Source organism: Trichomonas vaginalis, chromosome III (assembly GCF_026262505.1).
Source record: "Trichomonas vaginalis G3 chromosome III, whole genome shotgun sequence".
Taxonomy (NCBI): domain Eukaryota; phylum Parabasalia; order Trichomonadida; family Trichomonadidae; genus Trichomonas; species Trichomonas vaginalis.
The window spans coordinates 5,818,341-5,839,628 of record NC_067205.1 but is presented as its reverse complement, the minus strand read 5'-3'; the positions used below and the strand labels follow the sequence as shown (position 1 = coordinate 5,839,628).

The 21,288-nt window shown below is 30.8% G+C and overlaps 10 protein-coding genes across 10 annotated transcripts, besides 4 other annotated features; 5 read left to right on the top strand and 5 right to left on the bottom strand.

The window, feature by feature from the left end:
• Positions 1 to 207: 207 nt before the first annotated feature.
• TVAGG3_0648950 (RNA polymerase II transcription regulator recruiting protein) lies at positions 208 to 774 on the bottom strand (the record flags this gene model as incomplete). Its single annotated transcript, XM_001328617.1, has 1 exon — positions 208 to 774. One exon carries the CDS (start codon positions 772 to 774, stop codon positions 208 to 210), a length of 567 nt encoding a protein of 188 aa, XP_001328652.1.
• A 751-nt stretch (positions 775 to 1,525) lies between these two features.
• TVAGG3_0648940 (transcription corepressor protein) lies at positions 1,526 to 3,353 on the bottom strand (the record flags this gene model as incomplete). Its single annotated transcript, XM_001328618.1, has 1 exon — positions 1,972 to 3,342. The coding sequence occupies one exon, from the start codon at positions 3,340 to 3,342 to the stop codon at positions 1,972 to 1,974; it is 1,371 nt and encodes a 456-aa protein (XP_001328653.1).
• A 465-nt stretch (positions 3,354 to 3,818) lies between these two features.
• Positions 3,819 to 4,479: a mobile genetic element.
• A 103-nt stretch (positions 4,480 to 4,582) lies between these two features.
• On the top strand, positions 4,583 to 6,690 carry TVAGG3_0648920 (protein deglutamylation; the record flags this gene model as incomplete). Its single annotated transcript, XM_001328619.1, has 1 exon — positions 4,602 to 6,056. One exon carries the CDS (start codon positions 4,602 to 4,604, stop codon positions 6,054 to 6,056), a length of 1,455 nt encoding a protein of 484 aa, XP_001328654.1.
• A 33-nt stretch (positions 6,691 to 6,723) lies between these two features.
• Positions 6,724 to 6,921, bottom strand: TVAGG3_0648910 (uncharacterized protein; the record flags this gene model as incomplete). Its single annotated transcript, XM_001328620.1, has 1 exon — positions 6,724 to 6,921. The coding sequence occupies one exon, from the start codon at positions 6,919 to 6,921 to the stop codon at positions 6,724 to 6,726; it is 198 nt and encodes a 65-aa protein (XP_001328655.1).
• Positions 6,922 to 8,232: 1,311 nt separating this feature from the next.
• TVAGG3_0648900 (ankyrin repeat and EF-Hand domain-containing protein 1 family) lies at positions 8,233 to 9,407 on the bottom strand (the record flags this gene model as incomplete). Its single annotated transcript, XM_001328621.2, has 1 exon — positions 8,294 to 9,373. One exon carries the CDS (start codon positions 9,371 to 9,373, stop codon positions 8,294 to 8,296), a length of 1,080 nt encoding a protein of 359 aa, XP_001328656.1.
• Positions 9,408 to 9,569: 162 nt separating this feature from the next.
• On the top strand, positions 9,570 to 10,875 carry TVAGG3_0648890 (cysteine S-palmitoyltransferase protein; the record flags this gene model as incomplete). Its single annotated transcript, XM_001328622.1, has 1 exon — positions 9,570 to 10,766. One exon carries the CDS (start codon positions 9,570 to 9,572, stop codon positions 10,764 to 10,766), a length of 1,197 nt encoding a protein of 398 aa, XP_001328657.1.
• Positions 10,876 to 11,151: 276 nt separating this feature from the next.
• TVAGG3_0648880 (uncharacterized protein) lies at positions 11,152 to 13,402 on the top strand (the record flags this gene model as incomplete). The annotated part of the gene is made up of 1 exon (XM_001328623.1): positions 11,170 to 13,353. The coding sequence occupies one exon, from the start codon at positions 11,170 to 11,172 to the stop codon at positions 13,351 to 13,353; it is 2,184 nt and encodes a 727-aa protein (XP_001328658.1).
• Positions 13,403 to 13,858: 456 nt separating this feature from the next.
• Positions 13,859 to 13,896: a mobile genetic element.
• Positions 13,897 to 15,067: 1,171 nt separating this feature from the next.
• Positions 15,068 to 15,100: a mobile genetic element.
• Positions 15,101 to 15,245: 145 nt separating this feature from the next.
• Positions 15,246 to 17,378, top strand: TVAGG3_0648850 (uncharacterized protein; the record flags this gene model as incomplete). Its single annotated transcript, XM_001328624.2, has 1 exon — positions 15,246 to 17,378. One exon carries the CDS (start codon positions 15,246 to 15,248, stop codon positions 17,376 to 17,378), a length of 2,133 nt encoding a protein of 710 aa, XP_001328659.1.
• Positions 17,379 to 17,412: 34 nt separating this feature from the next.
• Positions 17,413 to 18,295: a mobile genetic element.
• Positions 18,296 to 18,936: 641 nt separating this feature from the next.
• On the bottom strand, positions 18,937 to 20,172 carry TVAGG3_0648830 (protein ubiquitination; the record flags this gene model as incomplete). The annotated part of the gene is made up of 1 exon (XM_001328625.1): positions 18,937 to 20,172. One exon carries the CDS (start codon positions 20,170 to 20,172, stop codon positions 18,937 to 18,939), a length of 1,236 nt encoding a protein of 411 aa, XP_001328660.1.
• A 140-nt stretch (positions 20,173 to 20,312) lies between these two features.
• TVAGG3_0648820 (endonuclease I family) lies at positions 20,313 to 21,106 on the top strand (the record flags this gene model as incomplete). Its single annotated transcript, XM_001328626.1, has 1 exon — positions 20,355 to 21,050. One exon carries the CDS (start codon positions 20,355 to 20,357, stop codon positions 21,048 to 21,050), a length of 696 nt encoding a protein of 231 aa, XP_001328661.1.
• Positions 21,107 to 21,288: the final 182 nt, after the last annotated feature.

Sequence of the window (21,288 nt, the reverse complement as noted above, 5' to 3'; positions counted from 1 at the left end):
AAATACAACAGTATTGATGTTATATCTACTCTTCTTGAATATTTTCAATATGTTTCAATATCCATATTCGAGATCGAAAAATTCTTGATATTACCTGTTGCCTTACGATAATCCTACCAGAGATTAACTTATTCTCAGTATATATTTCAAAAATATTTTAATTTTTATAAATATAATTTACATAATATAAAAACAAATACAAAATCTCTACATAAACATATCTTCCCAGCTATTGAAAATATCAAATCCCTCATATTCGTTCTGAATGAAACCTTCAGTAAGTTGATCAAATAAATCTTGAACGTCACTTGAGCTTCCATCAGATGATGGAGGAGAAGAAATCGGTGATTCTGATTGTGAGAGGGCATTTAATATATTACGTGGCTGTCTACGCTCAAGTATGGTCTTCTTATGAGGAATGCCATGGTAACGCGATAAAGCTCCGTTCCATCTGTTCTTGATATTGCTTCCACTACGTCCTGGAAGGAATTCCGAAATCTTTGACCAATGTGGGCCAAATTGTTTATATTTTTCAACAATAATTTTATCTTCTTCTGCAGTCCAAGGTTTCGAAACAACGCTTGGGAATAAGTATTGATTGTATCTATCTCTGCACTGTGTTGCACTTCTTCCTGGAAGGTGTTTTGCAATGTCACGCCATGTCTTGTTCGTGTTGTCTTTAGCGAGTTTACGGAGAAGTTCATCTTCCTCTGGGGTAAAACGCTTCCTGTAAAGAGCTGGTGTTTTCTTGCTCTCAAAGTACTTGCTGCTCATCTGCAATTTCTAAAAATGATTGGTTATTTGCGCTATCAAATGTCTAGATTTTTTCAGAGGAGCCTCCTTATGAAAAAATCGAGGAATTCTATGAGTTATCAAAAAGAAGCGTATAAAACGTAAATTAAAATTTTTGTGGATTTAGATTCATGAATGTGATTCAAGCTATTTATATTTTATAGAAAAATTTTTAACCAAAATTTTATGAAAAAGCGTTATAATTAAATTTTGTGTTCATTGTAATCTACAATATGTATACAACAATGTTTTAATGCCTCAAACTTTTCGATAATTCATTATGCATTCAATTTTTTTGACACTTAAATAATTTGTAAAGTGATCACGGGCATTGAAAAACCTGACGATGTAAAACATAGTTGGCATTTTTCGAGACGCAAATAAATAATATTCCGAATCTAGTCAAGATTAATATTATAGCAGCAAAAACTGGTTAATCACAATGGATCATGTATGAAAAAAATGCATCAACTAAGTTATTAATAATTATATATTTTCACGGGCAATCAAATGATTAGATTTGGGCTCTATTCCTTCCATGCATTAGCTTAATTCGATAGGATTTCGCCAAAATAAATATTTGATATCAAAATATTAAATTCAAAAAATTAATTACAGTTTTATAAATATTGAATAAGATTTATCACCGCGAATGGTCAAAAATTACATCAAAATTATCAAATTCAATTTCAAAATTATTTTTCCAAAAAGTTTAAATACATTTCACCATTGAAACAATTACTCTTTGAACATATTATAAAACCTATAACGAAATTTGAATTTTTTTTTAATTGATTTTTCTTCACAGTTTGTAAATTGCAATCATTAATCTCGAGTTATACCAGATCATCTTCATATAATTTTTTTTTCAATTTATAAAAAATTTAAAATGATCAATTAATGAATTATTATTTTCATAACTGACCTTATTGGTGATAAACATTGTAATATTTTGACTGTTAACCTTTAGGTTAATAATTTTTTTGGAAGGTTTAAGAAACTGTTGTTTAAAACATTATAAATTACAAAGCAAAACTATTTAATCAGTGGTAATACTAAGTATTTTTATAGTTTGAAGCAATATATTTTTTTATATTTTGAAAATATTGATCCAAAACAATGAAATAGATAAATGTAGAATTAATTATTTAAAACATACAAAAATCAATAATCAATTTGTTATTTTCTCGAAGTTAAGTAAGGAATATAATGAACATCTCCATCAGCGAAGCAAATAACCAATGAATCTCCCATCTTATTCAAAGCTACATCATGAACCGAGCTTGTTCCTTGAAATTCCTTAATAACCTCTCCATTTGCAACTAATGTCACCTTTACATGACCATTTCCATCTCCTGTAGCCACAACATCTCCAATATCAGAGAAGCTTGCGCATAATATTGGCGAATCATGGTTCACGACCTCTCGATCTGAGAATCCCAACGGAATACACCTCAAACTACAGTTATCTCCCCAACAGAACAGAGTATTGTTGGTCCATTTCAATCCATGTAACGGGAGATTATTCGAATAAATGTTTTTGCACTCCCAGGTTGTTACATTAAGATATTTCAACGAACCATCTTCACAACAAACGGCCAAACAGTTACCATCGAACGACCAAGCGACTCCACATATTCTCTTCGTTGATAATCTGAGGAATGATGCCTGTGGCTGGTTCAAATCGAAAATTCCAACTGTTCCATCAGCAGAAGCAGTTGCTACACAGAAATCTCCACGCCAGGCAGCATCAACAATTGTGTCTTTATGACACCCGACGGGAGATTTTATCTGTCTGAAGTAAGGGGACTGGAAAAAATAACAAGTTCCGGAATTACATGCGACAATGTTCTGTCCTGATGGAGAGAACCTCACGCAAAAGGATGTATTGCTGCCGCGCTGCATCAAATTGACTTTCTGACCATTCCTATCGTAAACAATGACGTCGCCGTCAAAATCTGCAATAACAATTAAGTCATTGCTAGGAGAAATGTCAATTGAAGTAATAGCACCGGATATTGAGCCATTAGATGTCATGTTTATCGAATTAAAAACTGTATTATTACGAATAAGATGAATATAGGCTTTTCCTTCGTCGCCGCCCGAAATAAAGTAAGTACTATCATACGACCATTTACAGCAATAGGCTGCCGTGTGTAAATTAATACATGTTGAAGATTGCACGTTGAGTTGGTTAATTTTATTAATTGTTTGCTGTAAATTGATGTCTGGTATGGGCGTATCTTCTTTTGGTGCTGGATCGGGCTCTTTGACGATCTTTTCTTTGTATTTCTCGATTAATTCAACGATATCTTCGTGAAATTCGTTATTTGGATCTTTAAGCGCGCATTTTATCTTTTTCTCGTATTTCATACTTACTAAACTTTTCTGCAGGATAGAAATTAATGAGCCAGGAGGGATTCTTGTGCTTGCTAAATTTGATGAAGTGACCATTGATTCATTTTCAAAGACAAATGCAGTATGGACGAAACCACTCTCACGGAGGTAATGTGATATTAGGAAATTTACCTCGTCTAAAGAGACCGTCATATACTAAAATTTTAAAGTAATCGTCACTTCACAAAATTTGAGATGATTGTAAACAAAACGTAATATAAACAAATGATTTTGTAAGATTAGGTTATTTGTACACAAATGATTTTGTAACTGTGCGTAAAAAGTGACAAACTTTTTTATCAAAGCTTGCAGATCAAAAGAAGCATTTCCCAGATTTATTTCATTATAGCAAATATCCTTATTTCACAATAAAAAACTGATTTTATTAGAAAACACACTTAAATTAACATTAATCTAATGTGAGTGATTTTTTCACCAAATCATAAAGCAACAAGCTTTTGAGACCTCATTTATGAAGTGAAAGGATAGATTGTTTATTGAGTAGCACCGAATACAGAAAAATCCAAGGAAAAACTAATTGGATACTGATATTTTTCTGAAACATTTGAACTTTAGTACCAGGAAAGACTCCCATGAAGTCATACATGTTAATAATATAGTGGTTAGTGGGCAAACCCAAATTTTAGCTAAAAGTGACAGGAAAAAAAACGTTTAGTATTAAAAAAAAGACCGATGAGAGCTTCGTTCGAAATATAGAGGGAACTGAGAATGCGCAACCATTCTCAGGGAATATTGGATGCTATTCCCGTTCCCTCTGTATGGAAAATTGAGGTTTTCAAAGGGAGTTAAAATAATATCAAATTTATACTAATTTACTTCAAAATACAAAAGTATTTGACAGCTAAAATTAGTTACTTTAGCAAGCCTATCAATACCCTTTTACGATTATTGCTACTTTTTCGAAATAAAATAAATTTATTATCAAAAACCTTTTTTTTCTTAGTAAAAATAAACGAAATTTTTTACCTTATGAACTTTTGATGGAAATATGCAAATTTAAAATAATAAAGAAAGCCGCGAGCGAAGCGATCGGCTTAGTTCGAAGATTTTGATTCAAATCTTTGCTGATCTGTAATTCGCGGAAGCCGCGAGCGAATCGAGCGGCTTAGGTCTAAGATTTTGATTCAAATCTTTGCTTATATTCCTTAAATTCTTTATGAAACTCGCAACAGTTCCATAAAAAATTTTAAATTCTAAACTGTCGAAATTACCGATCGGTAATCACACCCTTCATGGGTGTGTCACTTTTAGCTAAAATTACCCCTACTCGTGGTTAGTGTAAATGCTTACTATCTATATTAAGAAATTTATGTTCAGTAATTTTGATGATGTTTACAATCATTCAATTTTTTTATTTGATTTTTTCAGTCTTGTTTGTTTAAAATTTATTTATGAAAAGCGTGAGGGGGCCTCCGCTCTTTCATTACACGCCTGTGTCACGTCTTCTTAAGTCGATGGCTTTGAATATATTCCCTTCAGAAACTCCTCCTCTCATGCGAGAATACATTTTTCACAATGTTCCAAAAGAATACTTGAGAAGACGGGAGCTAGTCTTCGATCCAAATGTTCAAATACCACCAAAGGGATTAGCATTCTCTGGTGACTTTGAGTCAGGCAATTTGGGCTGTGTTTGGAAGATTGCTCCAAGGATTTATGAAATAAATTTGTTACCTGATCCTTCAAGAATGTATTCAGCTACCTGGTTTTACTTCAAGGTCGACAACATCACTCCGGGTGAGTACTCTTTTATCATATCAGGTTTCTATAGGGATGCTCAGTTACATAACCAAGGTGTTCAACCTGTTGCGCTCTCAATGAACAATGTGAGACGAGGTGGTGGCTGGGAGAGAATAGGCAGCAGACTGAATTTCTGGTGTAGCAAAACAAGTAGAACTGCTCCGGAGTACTCATTAGCGTTTTCATTCAATGTAATAGCGCGAGATACGATGTACTTTGCTTATCTTTACCCGTATACATACAGCGACCTCAGATCTTTCATAACTTCGTCAAAATTAAATGCAACTTCGATTTGCGTTTCTTCTGGTGGCATTGACGTCCCTGCAATCTTCTGGGATGCAGATGTCAGAAACTTCGTAAGACCAATCAACAAAATCTTCGTCAAAAAGAAAAATTACAATTATAAGCCTTTAATCGTTATAGCAGCAAGATTACATCCCGGAGAGTCGAATAGTTCATATGCAATGGAAGGCTTCATGGCTAGACTCTTCGATGGCAGTAATAATTCGAAATCTTTGTTGAATAACTTTTCCTTCTTACTTTTACCGATGATGAACCCTGATGGCGTTATCTGTGGCTACTTTAGACCTCAACTTACAGGAACAGACATGAATAGAGTCTGGAGACGTCCAGATAAACGTCATATTCCGGAAGCAGCTTCAGTTGTTGCACTTTTGGACGTGTTAAGTCAAACAAGACCGATCATGTTCCTTCTAGATTTCCACGGACATACCGCTCAGTGCAATGCTTTCACATACGGAGTCAGGGACCCGAGAACAAGGTTAAATGAGTATGAACCGTTATTCCCGAGAATTGTTGGCAAGTATACATCATTGTTTGATGTAAATGAGTCAATTTCTTTCCATTCAAGAGAATATCCAACGACAATGCGAGTTGCATTGCATCACAGATACAATATTCCATTTGCTTATACATTGGAGATGAGTTTTGGCGGATTAAATATTGGAGAAAGAGCTGGAACTCAATTGACTGAAGATTCTTACAGAGAAGTTGGAATTGCAACCGTTGACGCTATTGGAGAACTGTTGCTTGTATCAGCACCAATAGAAGAAATCACAAGTTGCTACATTCCTCCTCAATTATTTTAATTATTTTTTTTTTTATTTATGTATTTTGTTTATTATATTTTGTTTGTAGTTAAATCATATCTATTTATATGGAATTTTTGCTACATATATACTGATTTAGATTATTAAAATGCAAAATCTTAATAATCGAAACTGATTAAAGGTTAAATACATTTAATATTCTAATGTTGGTATTAATATTACTTTAATCAGTAAAAGACAATTCGAGAATTAAAAAAAAATTTATACATTTATACTTGAGCAGGTTGTTGTGCATTATATTCATAAGGGCCAGGTTGATCAGGCTGGGGAGGAACATAGTACTGTCCAGGTTGTTGTCGATTTTGATCAAAATCTTGAAGCTCATTTGGTGGGTCTCTGAAACCATGTTTCCTTCGTTGCCTTTCTTCAAATTTTCTTTGTTGTTCCGCCATTATTATTTCTCTGAATTGATCCCTTCTCTCCTTCTTTGCTCTGTCGGCATCTTCCGGAGACATTTTTGCATACTCTGCTCTTCGATTTTCATTTTCCTCAATTATTTTATCCATATTTTCTTCGAAGTATCTATCCTTATCGTTTGGTGTACCGCATGTACAACATGAGACACACAATAGTGTGAATGGGAACAAAAGATATACAACCAAAGTATATATAAATACAGGAGCAATGAAGAATATTCCGCAGAAACTCAGAAGTAAATATTCACCTTTTGTGCAGCATGGGCAGCTCTCTTTGCATCGAAAACAACGACAATGAGGGTCTTCATCATGGGAAATCGTGCAGCAGCATACTTCTTTGCAGCAGTGTTCATCATCCTGGCATTTGCAATTGTAGCCACAGCAATATTCACAATGAATAAGTGGATCTTCACAAACTGCTTTTTCATGTGGGCAAGAATCGCATCTTAAGTCACAGCAACCACAGCATTCACAGACCCAACAACTAAATATGTATGTTGATTATATTATCTTTAAATCTTTATATAATCTTTTTGAAGATAATAATAATCAGTTGCAGCATTGAATAATCCAGGGAATCTCGAATAGCAACAATAGAATAGACATCCAAAACGTATTATTCTATTCGGATGCTTTGAAAGCGAAAGGCAAAAAATTATAATTGCAATTATTCCAAAAACAACATAAACTGCAATAACAATGATCGCAATTTTGACACCATCACTCATTTCAAGAGCACTTCTCTTGATGTTGATGTATTTTTGTGATGATAAAGTATTTTTGATATTTCGGGTAATTTTTATTTTTTTCATAACAATAGATTTTGTTGTATTATTTGTGGTATTGGATGGTGTAAATATGATAAAACCTTTGGTTTGATTTAGAATAACTGTCGAAGATTTGATTGTTGTGGTAAATTTGATTTCTGAGTTGTCTGAGTCATATACTTCTATTGTGTAGTTATATGGTGATGCAAAATTCATCGATAAAATGTTATTTTTAGGAATATTATTTTTGAAATCGAAATTAATGCAGAAAGATTTATCATTGGTATTCAGTTTATATGCCATATTATCTAAATTATAAATTTTAAACTCTTTGGAGCAGATTTTTTGCTCAGATACTGCCAAGTACACATGCAAAAACATCAATTCAAAATCTGTATTGAAAATCAACGGTCTTTTTCACAAAAAGTAATCAAATTTTCTATCCCACAAATCAATCATGTGTACAGCGTTTTTCAAAAGGTGTCATCAAAAATAATCAATTCAATACAATTTGTTATCTTATGAAATCAATTCTTCTTAGTGTTATATTGAAAATGCAAGTAAAATTTAGAAACTATAAAAACGGTTTTTATCAAACTTTTTTTTTCAATATCTGGGATTTTTGAAATTTTGAATTATGTTTGACCAATATAGCTAGGAGCTTTTAATTAGGTTTCACAAACACACAGCTGATAGTTCTTCAAAATTTAATTTTATCATTCAAATAACTCAGAAAATCAAAATGAAACAATCAATTTGAGTAAATTACTCTGAAATCAAAATGAAATGATTCACTCATTTATTATCAGCTCTGATGACTTGTAATAGCAGAAATATCTTGCAATATTTTCAAAATTTATTTTATTATGAATTTAAATGTTACTAACGAAGAGGAATGATCAACATTGAATCCATCAATCTGATCCATCTATTAATTTGATCAAATGAAAAATAATTTTTTTTTTAATAGATTTGGATACATTTTAGAAAGTTTTAAAAATTTTAAAGATAATATAATCAAATTAATTTATTTTTAATTTTGATTTAAATATTTTATTACATTTTGGCTTTCAAACATTTGTGCAACGTTTAAAAGCGAATCTCCTAGAGTAGTCTTTTTGTTTTTGTCAGCTCCATTCTCAATAAGATATTTCAAAAATCTTAAATTGTTATTTGCAGCGCATTCATGAGAAGCAGAAGCATTTTCGATCTGAGCATCAATATCATATCCATTTTGAACGTAATAGACTAAAGCTCGCGGGTTATTTGCCGCTCTGGAGATATAATTATTTGTATCAAATCTTACGTTTTCCTGGAGCCAATCAAAGATAAGATTTTGGTTGTACTTAACAGCAACTTCATGGCAGTTCGAAACCAATAGGTTTTCTTGGCAGACAATTCTAATTATTTCCAAATTTCCGCCAATAACTGCACATTTATCGACACCTACTGGTTTTTGATTAATATTTCTAATTAGATACTTAAAGCATTCAACTGATCCATAAAGAGCTGCAAAATTTAAAGGAGAATACCTTGTAGTCGCAAAAACTCCATCAAAAGCATTGACATTGCAAGGTTTGTTAATATCAATGGTAGAAGCTGCAACTTGGTCAATCAATTCGTTGATCAAATCATATTTTAGGATATATTCGTATGATCCTTTTGGATAGCCGTATTCAATGATTTCTTCGAACTCTGTATCTGTTAGTTCTTTCTTGTCTGTATAAAACCAAAGCGTTGGCTTTAAATTTAACTCTTTTGAGAAAATAAAACTGATTAAATCATCAGTTTTTGCTTGTTTCTTTATTACATCGATACCAATCTTTCCATTTTTATATAATTTGTATACTAATTGCTTTGGCATGTTTGTGATAAGACATGAATAATCAATATTGTTTATTTTTGATAAAAGATTAGCAATGAAATCATGACTCCTATAGTTGTCTTCAAATAATACAAAAGCCATGTTCAAAAAACTGATTTTCTTGTCTTCATCATCAATTTGATTAATTTGGTTGGAAATTTCATCAATTTCATCGAGATTCATTCTACGTAATGACTCTTCCATCTCAATATCCCATTGAAGTAAATTGTTCATATCAATATCATACATTAGAGTTATTTCCGACATTTTTATCTTAAAAAATTGATCGAAAATTTTCCAAGACAGAGTTGTCACTTTTATAAATAGCTTGGAAATAACGTCACTTTTCAGAATATATCATGTTAATATATTGATCGAATTAGACATGGTTATATTTTTACAAAAGTCACTTTTCACGTTTCGAATTTTTTCAAAGCTTTTCGGGATGTCAGCACGAGAATTTGAATCCCGATGGGTAAAATTTGATGGAAAAGAAGTACTTGTACCACAATTCAGTAAATGGGAAGAAAAATGCCATTGTTGTGGTTGTCATGTAACTTATTTCCCGATTATTGATCAATATTTTTGTAACCACTGGGAATGTCATTTCGGATATCCTATGATAGTTATCTTATTGGTTATTGCATCATTTATATTCGGAATTTGGTCAATAGTAGATCTATTCGAAGACAAAAATCTAATTATTTTCGTTACAATCTTTAGTGTTTTCTTTTTACTCTGGCTTATTTCATTTTTACTAGCAATGTGTAAATCTCCCGGTTATTTGCCATGGTATTGGGCTGTTGAGAAAGGAACAGAATATACTTTTCAAGAACAAATGGATGGAATTATTACCAACGAAAATCAATATAACTTTGCATTGCAGAACGCTCGTCCTGAACGAGCAACTCTTACAAAGAAAGGCCGAAGATTTGTACTCAGAGCCGATCATATTTGTCCATGGATTGCAAATTGGCTTGGCCTTAAGAATTACAGGCATTTTATTCAGTTCCTTTTCTGGAATTTTTCACTATTTGTTTGTTTTTTCGTTTTATTTGTTTATCAAATTTACGATGCAGCCAAGAACGGATGGAAAACAAGAGCTTCCACCATTGGTACGTTTATTTGCGCTCTACCTGACATTCCGTTTTTCATTTTCTTTTTAATAATTTTATTCAGACATTTATATTACCTTTGTACGAACACAACAACCCTTCAGGAACTCAAAGCTCATAACGGAGATGATGAATCAGAAGAATATTATAACCCATATAATAACGGATGCCGTAATAACTGCGCTGAAGTAATGGGACCACATTATTGTTGCTGTTTGTGGTGCTGTCCATTTGTTTGTCTTCCTTATCTCAATTCCGGAATTTTTTGGCATCAAAATGATGAAGATGACACAAATGTTGATTATTCGAAGCCAGTTCCTAGAAAGAAAGCTGTATTTGTGCACGAACCTAAAACAATTGACCAGAAAATACAGGAACAAGTCACGAATTCTCCTAAGAAATTAAAGAAAGTCAGAAAAATCAGAATTATTGATTTTGACCAAGATGATTTACTCGAAGATACAATTGATCCTTTCGATGCAGTAGTAGAAAAACCAAAATCAAAGGCTCACAGATCAAAGATTTGATTTTTATATTATTTTTATTCAAAAAACTGAATTAGTCAGCTTTTAGAGTCTTTTTCATATAGCTGAAATATGTTTTGTTATTTATTTCTCTTGTTTTATTAAATATCTGTTTGTAATTTTAATTTTTCTTTTTAATTTACTGCAAACCATAATAGAAACGCTTCTTTCCTTCTATAATCGGTATTGATACAATGGTCTCTTTCAGATCTCAAGTAAATAAGAAATTTTTCTTTGAAATTCAGCCAAAACATATTTTTTCATCGGGAAAAATATTTTTGAATCACTACAAAATGTTAAATTTATGCGAATAATTGATTTTATCTTGAAATTCCATACGTTGAAAATTTCCATGTAAAGCATTCAATTTTGTTAAATTTTAGTAGATTTTTTTTCTGCATTATCCATGACAGACGGTACTGAAAACGCAGTATCTGATCATTCAGATAATGCTGAATTGAAAAATGAATCAACTCCTGATTTATCTGGAATTCTTTCTTCTTCAAGTGAAATCAATCCAGAAACAAACCAAAATAATGATCCAGGAGAAGCAGAAAGTTCTTTAGTTAAGGGAATTACAGTTGATAATAATACTAATCAAGAAAATAATCCGCAAGAAAATAATCAAAAACCGACATTAAGTTTATCTAATGCTATATTAGAGAAGCTTAATGAAGAAAAACCTCCAGAAAACAATGAAAATCCCCAAGCAAATGAAATCACTCCGCAGAAAATTTTTGAAAATAGTGATTCTGATTCAAATCCTCCAAAAATACCAGATTTGATGAATGACAATCAATCTACAAGTACAATGCAATATAGTAACAGTAGCGAAACCGTAGAAAAATCAGAAATTCAAAATAACGTATTAACGGAAGAAGAAAAAACAGCTACAAACACAGAAAACACTCAAAATACGGCTGAAAACAATGACACAAATAAAGAACTCGGCCCATTATCTTCAATTATCCATGATAAAATTGATGATTCTCCATTATTTCATACAGAAGCGAACACTCAACCTAATACACCACATGAAGAGAATAAAACAGATGATAGTACTCCAAAACCAGAAAATCAAGAAAATTTACAAGATAATTCAATTAAATCAGAAGAAGAACAAAAAACAGATCAACAAAATGACCCGAAGCCTGTTTCCAAACTTGATCTTAAGTCATCTTTGAATCTTGATTTTGCAAAATTATCAAATCAACAAAGATCTCAAACGACGTTAGCTTCAGATCGTAAAGGAAAGACATCAAGACCATTTGTAACCAGGAAAGAAGAAAAACCTCAAATTGCTCTTTCTTCGCCAAAAAAGAAAAGATCTCTTGCCGAACAACTTGAAGCATCAGAAAGATTAGCACAATGCAAGAAATACCCAGAGCCTCAACATAATAGAATCATGGAACATGCACAAACAAGTCGAAAACCAAGACCAAAAACGATGCTTTACAATGACCACAAAAGAACTAACCATGAAACAGAATTAAAAGCTCCACCTGAGTTTATAGAAATGATTACAGGAACACCATTAAAGAAAGAAGATCCTCCTAACTTGTTATCAATTAAGAACAAAGAAAAAGAAAGCAAAGTTTCATCAGAAGAAGTCATTAAAATGACAGATAGAATATTAAGTGGACAAAAACTTAATCTTTATGATCCTGCAACGATTGCTGATATAATTAATGAACTTTCAAACAGAAGAATACAAGCATTAAGAGACCAGGATTATGAGAAATCGAAAAAGATGGAACAAGTAGTTAGTAGTCTAAGAATAGATTACAGAAAGAGAGACAGAGATTTGTTTTATCAAGACTATGTTGATGATATCAAACAAAGATATGATGAAGCAAAAGAAAACCTAAAAAATACAGATCAAGATTGGAAAAATAAACTAAAACAATATGATGAAATGTGTTTAGAAGAACTAAAAGCATTGCAAGAAAAACAAGCAGGACAAAACGCAGATCTCGAAGAATATTGGAAATCTGATGAAGCTTATAGAAAATTTAATAAAAAGAGTCCTCATTTGTTGTTAGCGCTCCAAAATCAAAAGAATTATGCTTTGACAGGAGATTTAACTGGTGCTGCTTTTCTTCAACGAATTACAAGGAAATTAGAAGCACAAGAAGTTGAAGAAAGAGCTACAGAAATGCAATTATCATATGATAGAGATAAAGCTTCTCTTATTAACTCTCAGAAGAATGAGATAACAAATCTGAAACAATTCCATGAAGTACAAAGACATAGACTAGTTAAACAATATAATAATGAAATGGAAATTTGTAGAAGTCGTATTAAAACTTTAGAAAAAATGGTTGAAGAAAGTTCGGATTTTGACAAATTTTGTGCTAAAAAATTTAAGAAGGGTGCTGATTTTGTTGTTCCAATGAGCGCAACAATAAATGGCGGAACTGATATCCCTACATGTGGTAAAATGAGAGCAATGCCAAGAAACAAAAATATTTTGAAATCATTTAGGGAGTCGGTTGTGTCATCCCCATTGCAATTGCCTGGTGTTAAGATGAGTAAGCAGACCCTAAGAGTTATCGACAAAAAGCCGAAAAAGAAACAGCCAGAATTTTAATTTTGTATTTGTTTTTTTTAATATTTATAAATTGTATGTATATTCGCTCAAATTGTTATATTTTTGTGTACAGAATGGAATCCCTATCATGATATTGAATAAGCTTTGCTAGAAAAATAAATATTTTATATAATCACAAAAATTATATGAAATAACAATAGACATGTACTAAATGAGTCATTTTTAAATAGATTTACGAAGTACAAATAAAAATATTTTAATTTTGAAATTTAATATTTTTAAAATATTGCACATTTTCTAATTTGTGTTTCTATTCGATCTTTGATTTCTTTCGATAATTTGAGTTAACCATATATTCAGTCCGATATATGACTTATTTCGGAAAATGATCAATAAATTATTCCTCAATGGATGTTTTCATTAATAGGAATTCGATAAAGTTGTAGTTATTGACGTACACATTATTTTTCATTTTGAAAAAATAAAGAAAGAGGACAATTGATTTCATGTGAAATGACATTTTTTTCGAAAATAGAAAATATATTGTTGTAAACAGAAATTCATCAAAAGTGACACCTCAGAAAAGCTAAAATATTGAATTTTTGGAACTTTTGATAGAGCACGTTTTTAAATATTAATTAAAGTAAATGTATATTTTGTAAAGATTCTTTTTAATAAAAAAATAAAATTTTGAAGAAGAACACAAAATCTTCTGAAAAATAATATCACATAAACTCATATTATTTTCTAATATATAACTATTTTATATAAAAATCAAATTCAATGATCTTAAAAGCGAAGGATAAACCTCAAAATTTACGAATATAATGAGTGGGAATATAATGCTTATCTATCATAAAACCATATGAAATATCAATTTTTGCTTTACGCCTAATTTTTGACGACAATTAGCAAAAAATGTTAAATGTTAACACTCAGTCCATTTGAATATGAAAAATAAAATTGACTTTGATTAAATGTTTTTATTTATCATGCAATTCTTCTTGCGACCAAAGATTTGAATAAAAGTTCAAAAAATAAGATAGCTTAAAAAATAATATACGGTAGTGTTTACTAATAGATGAATAGTATATAAATTCTATTAAAATGGATTTGATCAAAAAAAATATATAAAATTTGATCATAAATAAAATCGTTTTAAATTACTTCTTCATTTAAATTATAACAATTATTTTTGGTTTTATATTTTTTTGGATCAAATCCATTTTAATAGAATTTATATACTATTCATCTATTAGTAAACACTACCGTATATTATTTTTTAAGCTATCTTATTTTTTGAACTTTTATTCAAATCTTTGGTCGCAAGAAGAATTGCATGATAAATAAAAACATTTAATCAAAGTCAATTTTATTTTTCATATTCAAATGGACTGAGTGTTAACATTTAACATTTTTTGCTAATTGTCGTCAAAAATTAGGCGTAAAGCAAAAATTGATATTTCATATGGTTTTATGATAGATAAGCATTATATTCCCACTCATTATATTCGTAAATTTTGAGGTTTATCCTTCGCTTTTAAGATCATTGAATTTGATTTTTATATAAAATAGTTATATATTAGAAAATAATATGAGTTTATGTGATATTATTTTTCAGAAGATTTTGTGTTCTTCTTCAAAATTTTATTTTTTTTTATTAAAAAGAATCTTTACAAAATATACATTTACTTTAATTAATATTTAAAAACGTGCTCTATCAAAAGTTCCAAAAATTCAATATTTTAGCTTTTCTGAGGTGTCACTTTTGATGAATTTCTGTTTATTACAGATTATTGTTTCAACACTCTTTTAGCTATTTGCAATTTTAAAATACATGAAAATCGGTTACTCTCATTTTTAGTGAACAGTTATACTCAATTGATTTCTATTTATTTCAAGAATCTGACATTTCGGTTGTAATCATATTTATGTTTGCATCAATCCTTCTCTTAAGGCTGAAACTCAACCTCGATAATTTCACCCTTAAAACATTGCTTACAAAGAAAGGCATAGACCTTTCTCCGCTTGATCCATATCCATCAGTCAAGAAACTTGTTAGCCTTGCTGCAGATTCAAAAACAAAAATATCTGATTTGATCAATGAAATGTCCCCGATAATCGGCGCTAGCTATGATGCTATTCAAGCCGGATATCAAAAATCCGAAATGCCAAAATTCCTCACAAACAAGACTGCTTTAACAGAATTGATTAATGATGACGTTATCTCCTCAGAAACAATTGATACCATCTTCACTTATTGGACTCATGTATCCAAGCTCATTAAACTGTTTGGATATAGTGATAAGAAAGTAAAGTCCCTCTTACAAGCCATTAAAGACAATAACAAGAAGTATACAGTTGAAGATGCACTCGATGCTTTTGATCTCCCATCTGGATACGCTTACTACATTTTCGAGGCTATCGATAAAGCTATGAACGATAAAGATTACACAATTGGTGATATTCCACCACATCTTTTCATTCCAGTTGACGACTTCATGACAGCACTAAAACAGATTCCTACATTAATTGCAGATGACCACGTAACACTTGATGAATTCGTTAAAGAGCTTGATGCCCTTATTACAACAGGAGTAGCTACAACATTAGGTGTTAGAACCATTATCGGAAAGACAATTTATCTTTTCCTTTCACCAATAGTCAAGATGATTCCAAAGTCTTCTAAGGATGTCAAATCATTCGTCAGCGACTTTGTTGATTTATATGATGGCATTATTGCTGATACATCTGTTCCAGTTGATGTTGTTAATAAAGTCAAGGAATGGAGTGTTGTAGTTGAACTCTTAAGAGCATCATTGCAAACAAAGGAAATCAAGATGCCACCAAACGCTGTCGAGTTCGCAAAAACCGTACTTCCATACTTTGACTCAAGAGTTCCATTATCTTCCAACTTAATCAATGATTATAGTTGGGCTCATTACATTGGCCAAAACTCTTTCCCATATGTTATTGCAAAAGGAGATGTTCCAATTGTTTATGCAATTCTCACAACGATCTTAGAAGAAGAAGTTACAGAAGCCAATATTAAGGAAACAGTTGAGAATATTCGCGCCACGCTCAAAGAAAAACTTGACATTACAGAAGATATTAAAACAAAAGTTATTAACTATCTTTATGCATATTCATCTCATGTTTCAATGCTCGATCCTAATGTTACTCTTAATGATCTTGTTCAGGCTGTTGAATTTGAGCCATATGATCCAGATACAATCAAAGCCACAATTGATGCTTTTATTCACTTGATCAACAAATATCAGAGCTTCAGTACATATTCAACAACAGTTGTAAACAAATTGAAAGAAATCAAGGGTGTTATCACAGCAAATACAAAGGTCATTGATATTGTTAAACTTTTCCCAGCTGGAGACTTCATTTCCTCATTGCTATCATGTGCTAACACAATAGATTATGAAGCCAACGAAACATTTGATGAAAAGGCAGCTCACTTCAATGATTTAGTTGCATTTGGCGTTAAAGTTGTTCCAACATTAGATGCCTGGGTTGCCTTAGATAGCGCAACAATCAGTCAGATGCTCAATGCTGTTGTCACAACATCAGCTGAAGGCAAGCAATTTGTCAGCAACATTGTCAAGGCTCTCAATGAGTTCGACTCAAATGCCCTTCATTTCAATGGAAATGATATCGCTGACATTTTTGGAGAAGACTATACTAATTTAGCAAACAGCGTCAAAGAAGTTACAAAAATCCCATATTCAAACACTGCAACTGTACTCTATTACGCTACCCTCGTTAACTTCACTGAATCAATCGATTCACTTTACAGCCTTGCATTAGAAGCATCAACAGGCACACTTAAATACGATACTATTGGCGAAGCTGGCAGCCAAATAAGTAATCAAAATGAAAAGTTAAATGAAGAATATAACGGCAAACGCGGACTTTCAGGAGGAGCTATTTTCGGTATCGTATTGGCTGTTTTGGTTGTTATTGGTGCTGTCTGCTTTGCTGTTTGGTTCTTTGTCTTCAGAGGTCAAAAGAAAGAATCACAATCCGGTACTGAACAAATAACTTTAGTATAAATTTAAATAAGAATTTTTACTCCAAACTTTTTAAGGGTGCACATGAGAGGATCATGTAAACTTCAGAATTTAGAACCTTATTTTTAGGCATTATCTTGGCTACCTATTTAGGCTCGAAAAGCAAAAAATATCAAAAAATACAACTTGAGTCCATTATGACCCTTTCATGGAGGTAGTTTTTATCCGCTAGTATTTTCCCTTTGAATCTCTTTACAATTCGCAATCAAATTCAAAACTCAGTAGAAGAAAGGAAGAATCGACTTACTACGGTTGTAATACGAATAAATACATATATTTAATTATTTTTATTTACATAATAATTGTTTGAAGCTCATATTCCATCAAATTTTTAAATAAAAACATTAAAATGTTGAAAATGTTCATATATTTTAATAGGGTTTTGGCACTTTATTGAGGAATTACTACATACATAGTCGAACTGAACTTGATATTTTGAAATTTAAATTATTTATCAAAATTAAAATTTAACTTGAAATTTATAATTATTTAGTCATATTTTGCATAATTCTAAGTAGATTTTGTAAAAAATCAAGAAAGAAAAATTTTAACGTTCTTTATTTTTTCTTTTTTATAATAATACATATTATTATATAATTAACATATTCATAATGTTTCACCCTTTCAAAAATATAATCCTCCTCCTCTCAAATAAACGTACATACGGGTGGCCTCTTTTTTCAAAAAATTAAAATTTGAAATTTTGGGCTCAAATATTAGAGATTTTTTCAACCTTCAACGATATATGTTGTCTATATCAGACCTCCTTTCTTTTTGATACTTAACATTGTTCCTAAATCTTAGCCGTTAAGGCTGTTCTGAAAATATTTTTTTTCGAAAAAATTCGAAAAAATTCTTAAAATTCAAAAATCCCTTAATTCCTGAGGATTTTGGGAAAAGTATGTTGTATCTAGAAGAAAATAATGGACAGTATGTTTTGAATAAGAATTTCATCATTAAAATTAAAAATGAATGAAATGAGAAATATGAATAACTAATTGAGTTTATAATGAATTACATGAGAAAAATATTGAATATCACAAATGAAATAAAGAATATAATGATTTTGAAAAAGAATTGCACTATGAATTCAATAATTAATGTATTTGGAAATGTAGTTCACGTTTGCTCCTTTTTCAATAAGTAACTCACATAATTTAATTGAGTTTTTCTTAGCTGCAAGAATTAGAGGAGTAAATTGAACACAAAAATGAACATCATTAGTAATTATATTGAATTTCATAATAACACATTGAACAGTATGAGATTTTAATAATGAATTCTTTGATTTTTTATTGAATTTCATAAATTTATAATGAATTTCATAAATTGAGCATAGAACTACATAAAATTATATTTAACTATATGAATTAAAAGTAAACACAATGAGTTTACATAATGAATGTCATTATTTTAAAATTGAATTAAATAATTGATAAAAAGAATGTCATTGAAGTCAAAAGAATTAAATGACAAGAAACACAATTCTATTAAAATATATATTGAATTGTATGAATCATTATAAAGAATTTCATTAAAATTAATTTTGAATATAATGGAAAACAGTGTCGAATTCTGCACCATTTTCAATAAGTAGCTTGGATAGATCCAAATACCTTCTCTCAATCGCAAGCGTAAGGGGAGTAAAATGAAGAAAAATAATGAATATAATAAACAAAAATATTGAATTTTTTGAATAAACAAATTGAACATTATAAATGACAAAATTGAACTGAATAATACCGAAAAAGAATTCTTTGATGAATTTGAAATGAACATTATGAGAACAATATTGAATTCTATGATTACAAGAACGAACAACAACTACATTTACATCAGCTCCATGAGAAATTAAGAATTCTGTCATTAATGTATTACATTGCATTGTAGCAACTGTTAGAGGTACTTGCTCATAATTATAGTTTATTATTTGCTTTGTATTCAAGTTAACACCATTTTCATATAAGAATAGAAATGCTTTCATATTAAACCATAATAAAGATTCGCTAGCAGTAAACATCGGACATTGATAGTTATGAAGCAACCAATCAAATATTTGATTATGATGATATTCACAGCAGATACTAGACAACGTGTTGAAGGATGTCCCATTTTGAGCTAGAATACGAATGATTTCCAAACTTCCTCCTTCAACTGCATATGATGAAGTGAAAGGAGATTGAGATGCACCATTCATTATTAAAAACTTAAAACATTCATTGCTTCCAAATTTGCAGCTGATATCAAGTAATGTTAAGGTTTCATCATCCATTGAATGAATTTTAGCCGAATCATTGATATTAAATTCAGTGTCGCTTTGACAAGACAACAAAAATTGGATATCATCAAATGCAACTGCACGAAAAACAGTATTTTCAGGGAAAATGTTGTAGATCTCATCAGGGTGTTTGGATGACCCATAATAGGATGTTTTAATACCAATATCACTGAGGACCATTCCAAGATCTGGATTAATTTTGAGCGATGAAAATTTTTCTTCGAAAATCTTTGAAAATAAATTGACATAAATTTTCATGTTTTTGAGTCGTCTCTTTGAAACAAAGTCAATAAGCCGTGCAACATAATCGTGTGGAACTTTATTGTTTTCTATAATCATATAAATAGTATCTACTTCATCAAGACTTGTTGCATTCCAAATCGCATTTTCAACTTCATATATTGGAACAAGGCACTCGGGAACGGGAACATCAGCTATACTATCAACATTGAGATATTCAACATGTATAAAATTCAAATCATCGTCGGGATTTGCCATTAAAAATGTCACATCTTTACTCTCAAAAAACATTTAATCTCACAAAACTGCATATTAGATAGCAAACAATTGTTTTGATTTTTTTATACGGGTGTGAACGAAACTGTAAAAGATTTTTTGGAAAAAGTGACAATATAAAGATTTTTTTTGCTAAAAAAATGATTCAAATGTTTTTAATTTCAATGAGTCTTCGAGGTGAAGAACTCAGAAAAGAACTACAAAAGAAGTATAGAGATCATAGAACAACAGATTATTCATCAGCAAGAAAAAATTTATATAATGATGTTGACTGCTACAAAGATCAAATCTATCGTTTATACGCTGATACAACATATCCATCACCATGTCATATTATCAAAGATATTCCTCATGCAACAAATGAACTTTTACCAGCAAATGCTGAACACGTAGTTCCTCAAAGTCTTTTTTCAAAAAAGACACCGTTTGTATCAGATCTTCATCATCTTTTCTCTGCTGGCCATCAAGAAAATGAAAACAGAAAATCTTACATGTTTGGAGAATTTGATCCAAAGACTGCAAGCATCTGGTGCAGAGATAACGCATGCACAACTAAATTACCTGAGAATCCAGAACAGTATTCATGCCTATCAAGTACTAAACCATTTTTATGGATGCCAATTGCCAAAGACCGTGGAACTGTAGCTCGTGCTGTATTATATTTCCAAACAGTTTATCCAGAAATTAATATATCATCAGTCAATAATGTATCTTTATACTTGAAATGGAATAGAGAATTTCCTCCAACAGAACGTGACAAATACAGAAACGAAATGGTTAATATTACTCAAGGAAATCGTAATCCTTATGTTGATAATCCGATTCTTGCTGATTGGGTCTTTGATCCTCAATACAGATAAATTATATTATTATTTATTATTTATAGAAGTACATAAACATTATTCTTTATCTTTAATTAGAAAAAATACTTTCGGTATTTTTTTATATTTTATTTCTCATAAAATCAATTTCTAGCAGTTCGACATTATTGGATTGAAAGCATACACACCATGATTTACTCATTTTTTGCAGAATCTTAGATCATTTTAGAAATCCTCTGCATTTCATATTTATTACCGTGAACTTGCTAATTTCATA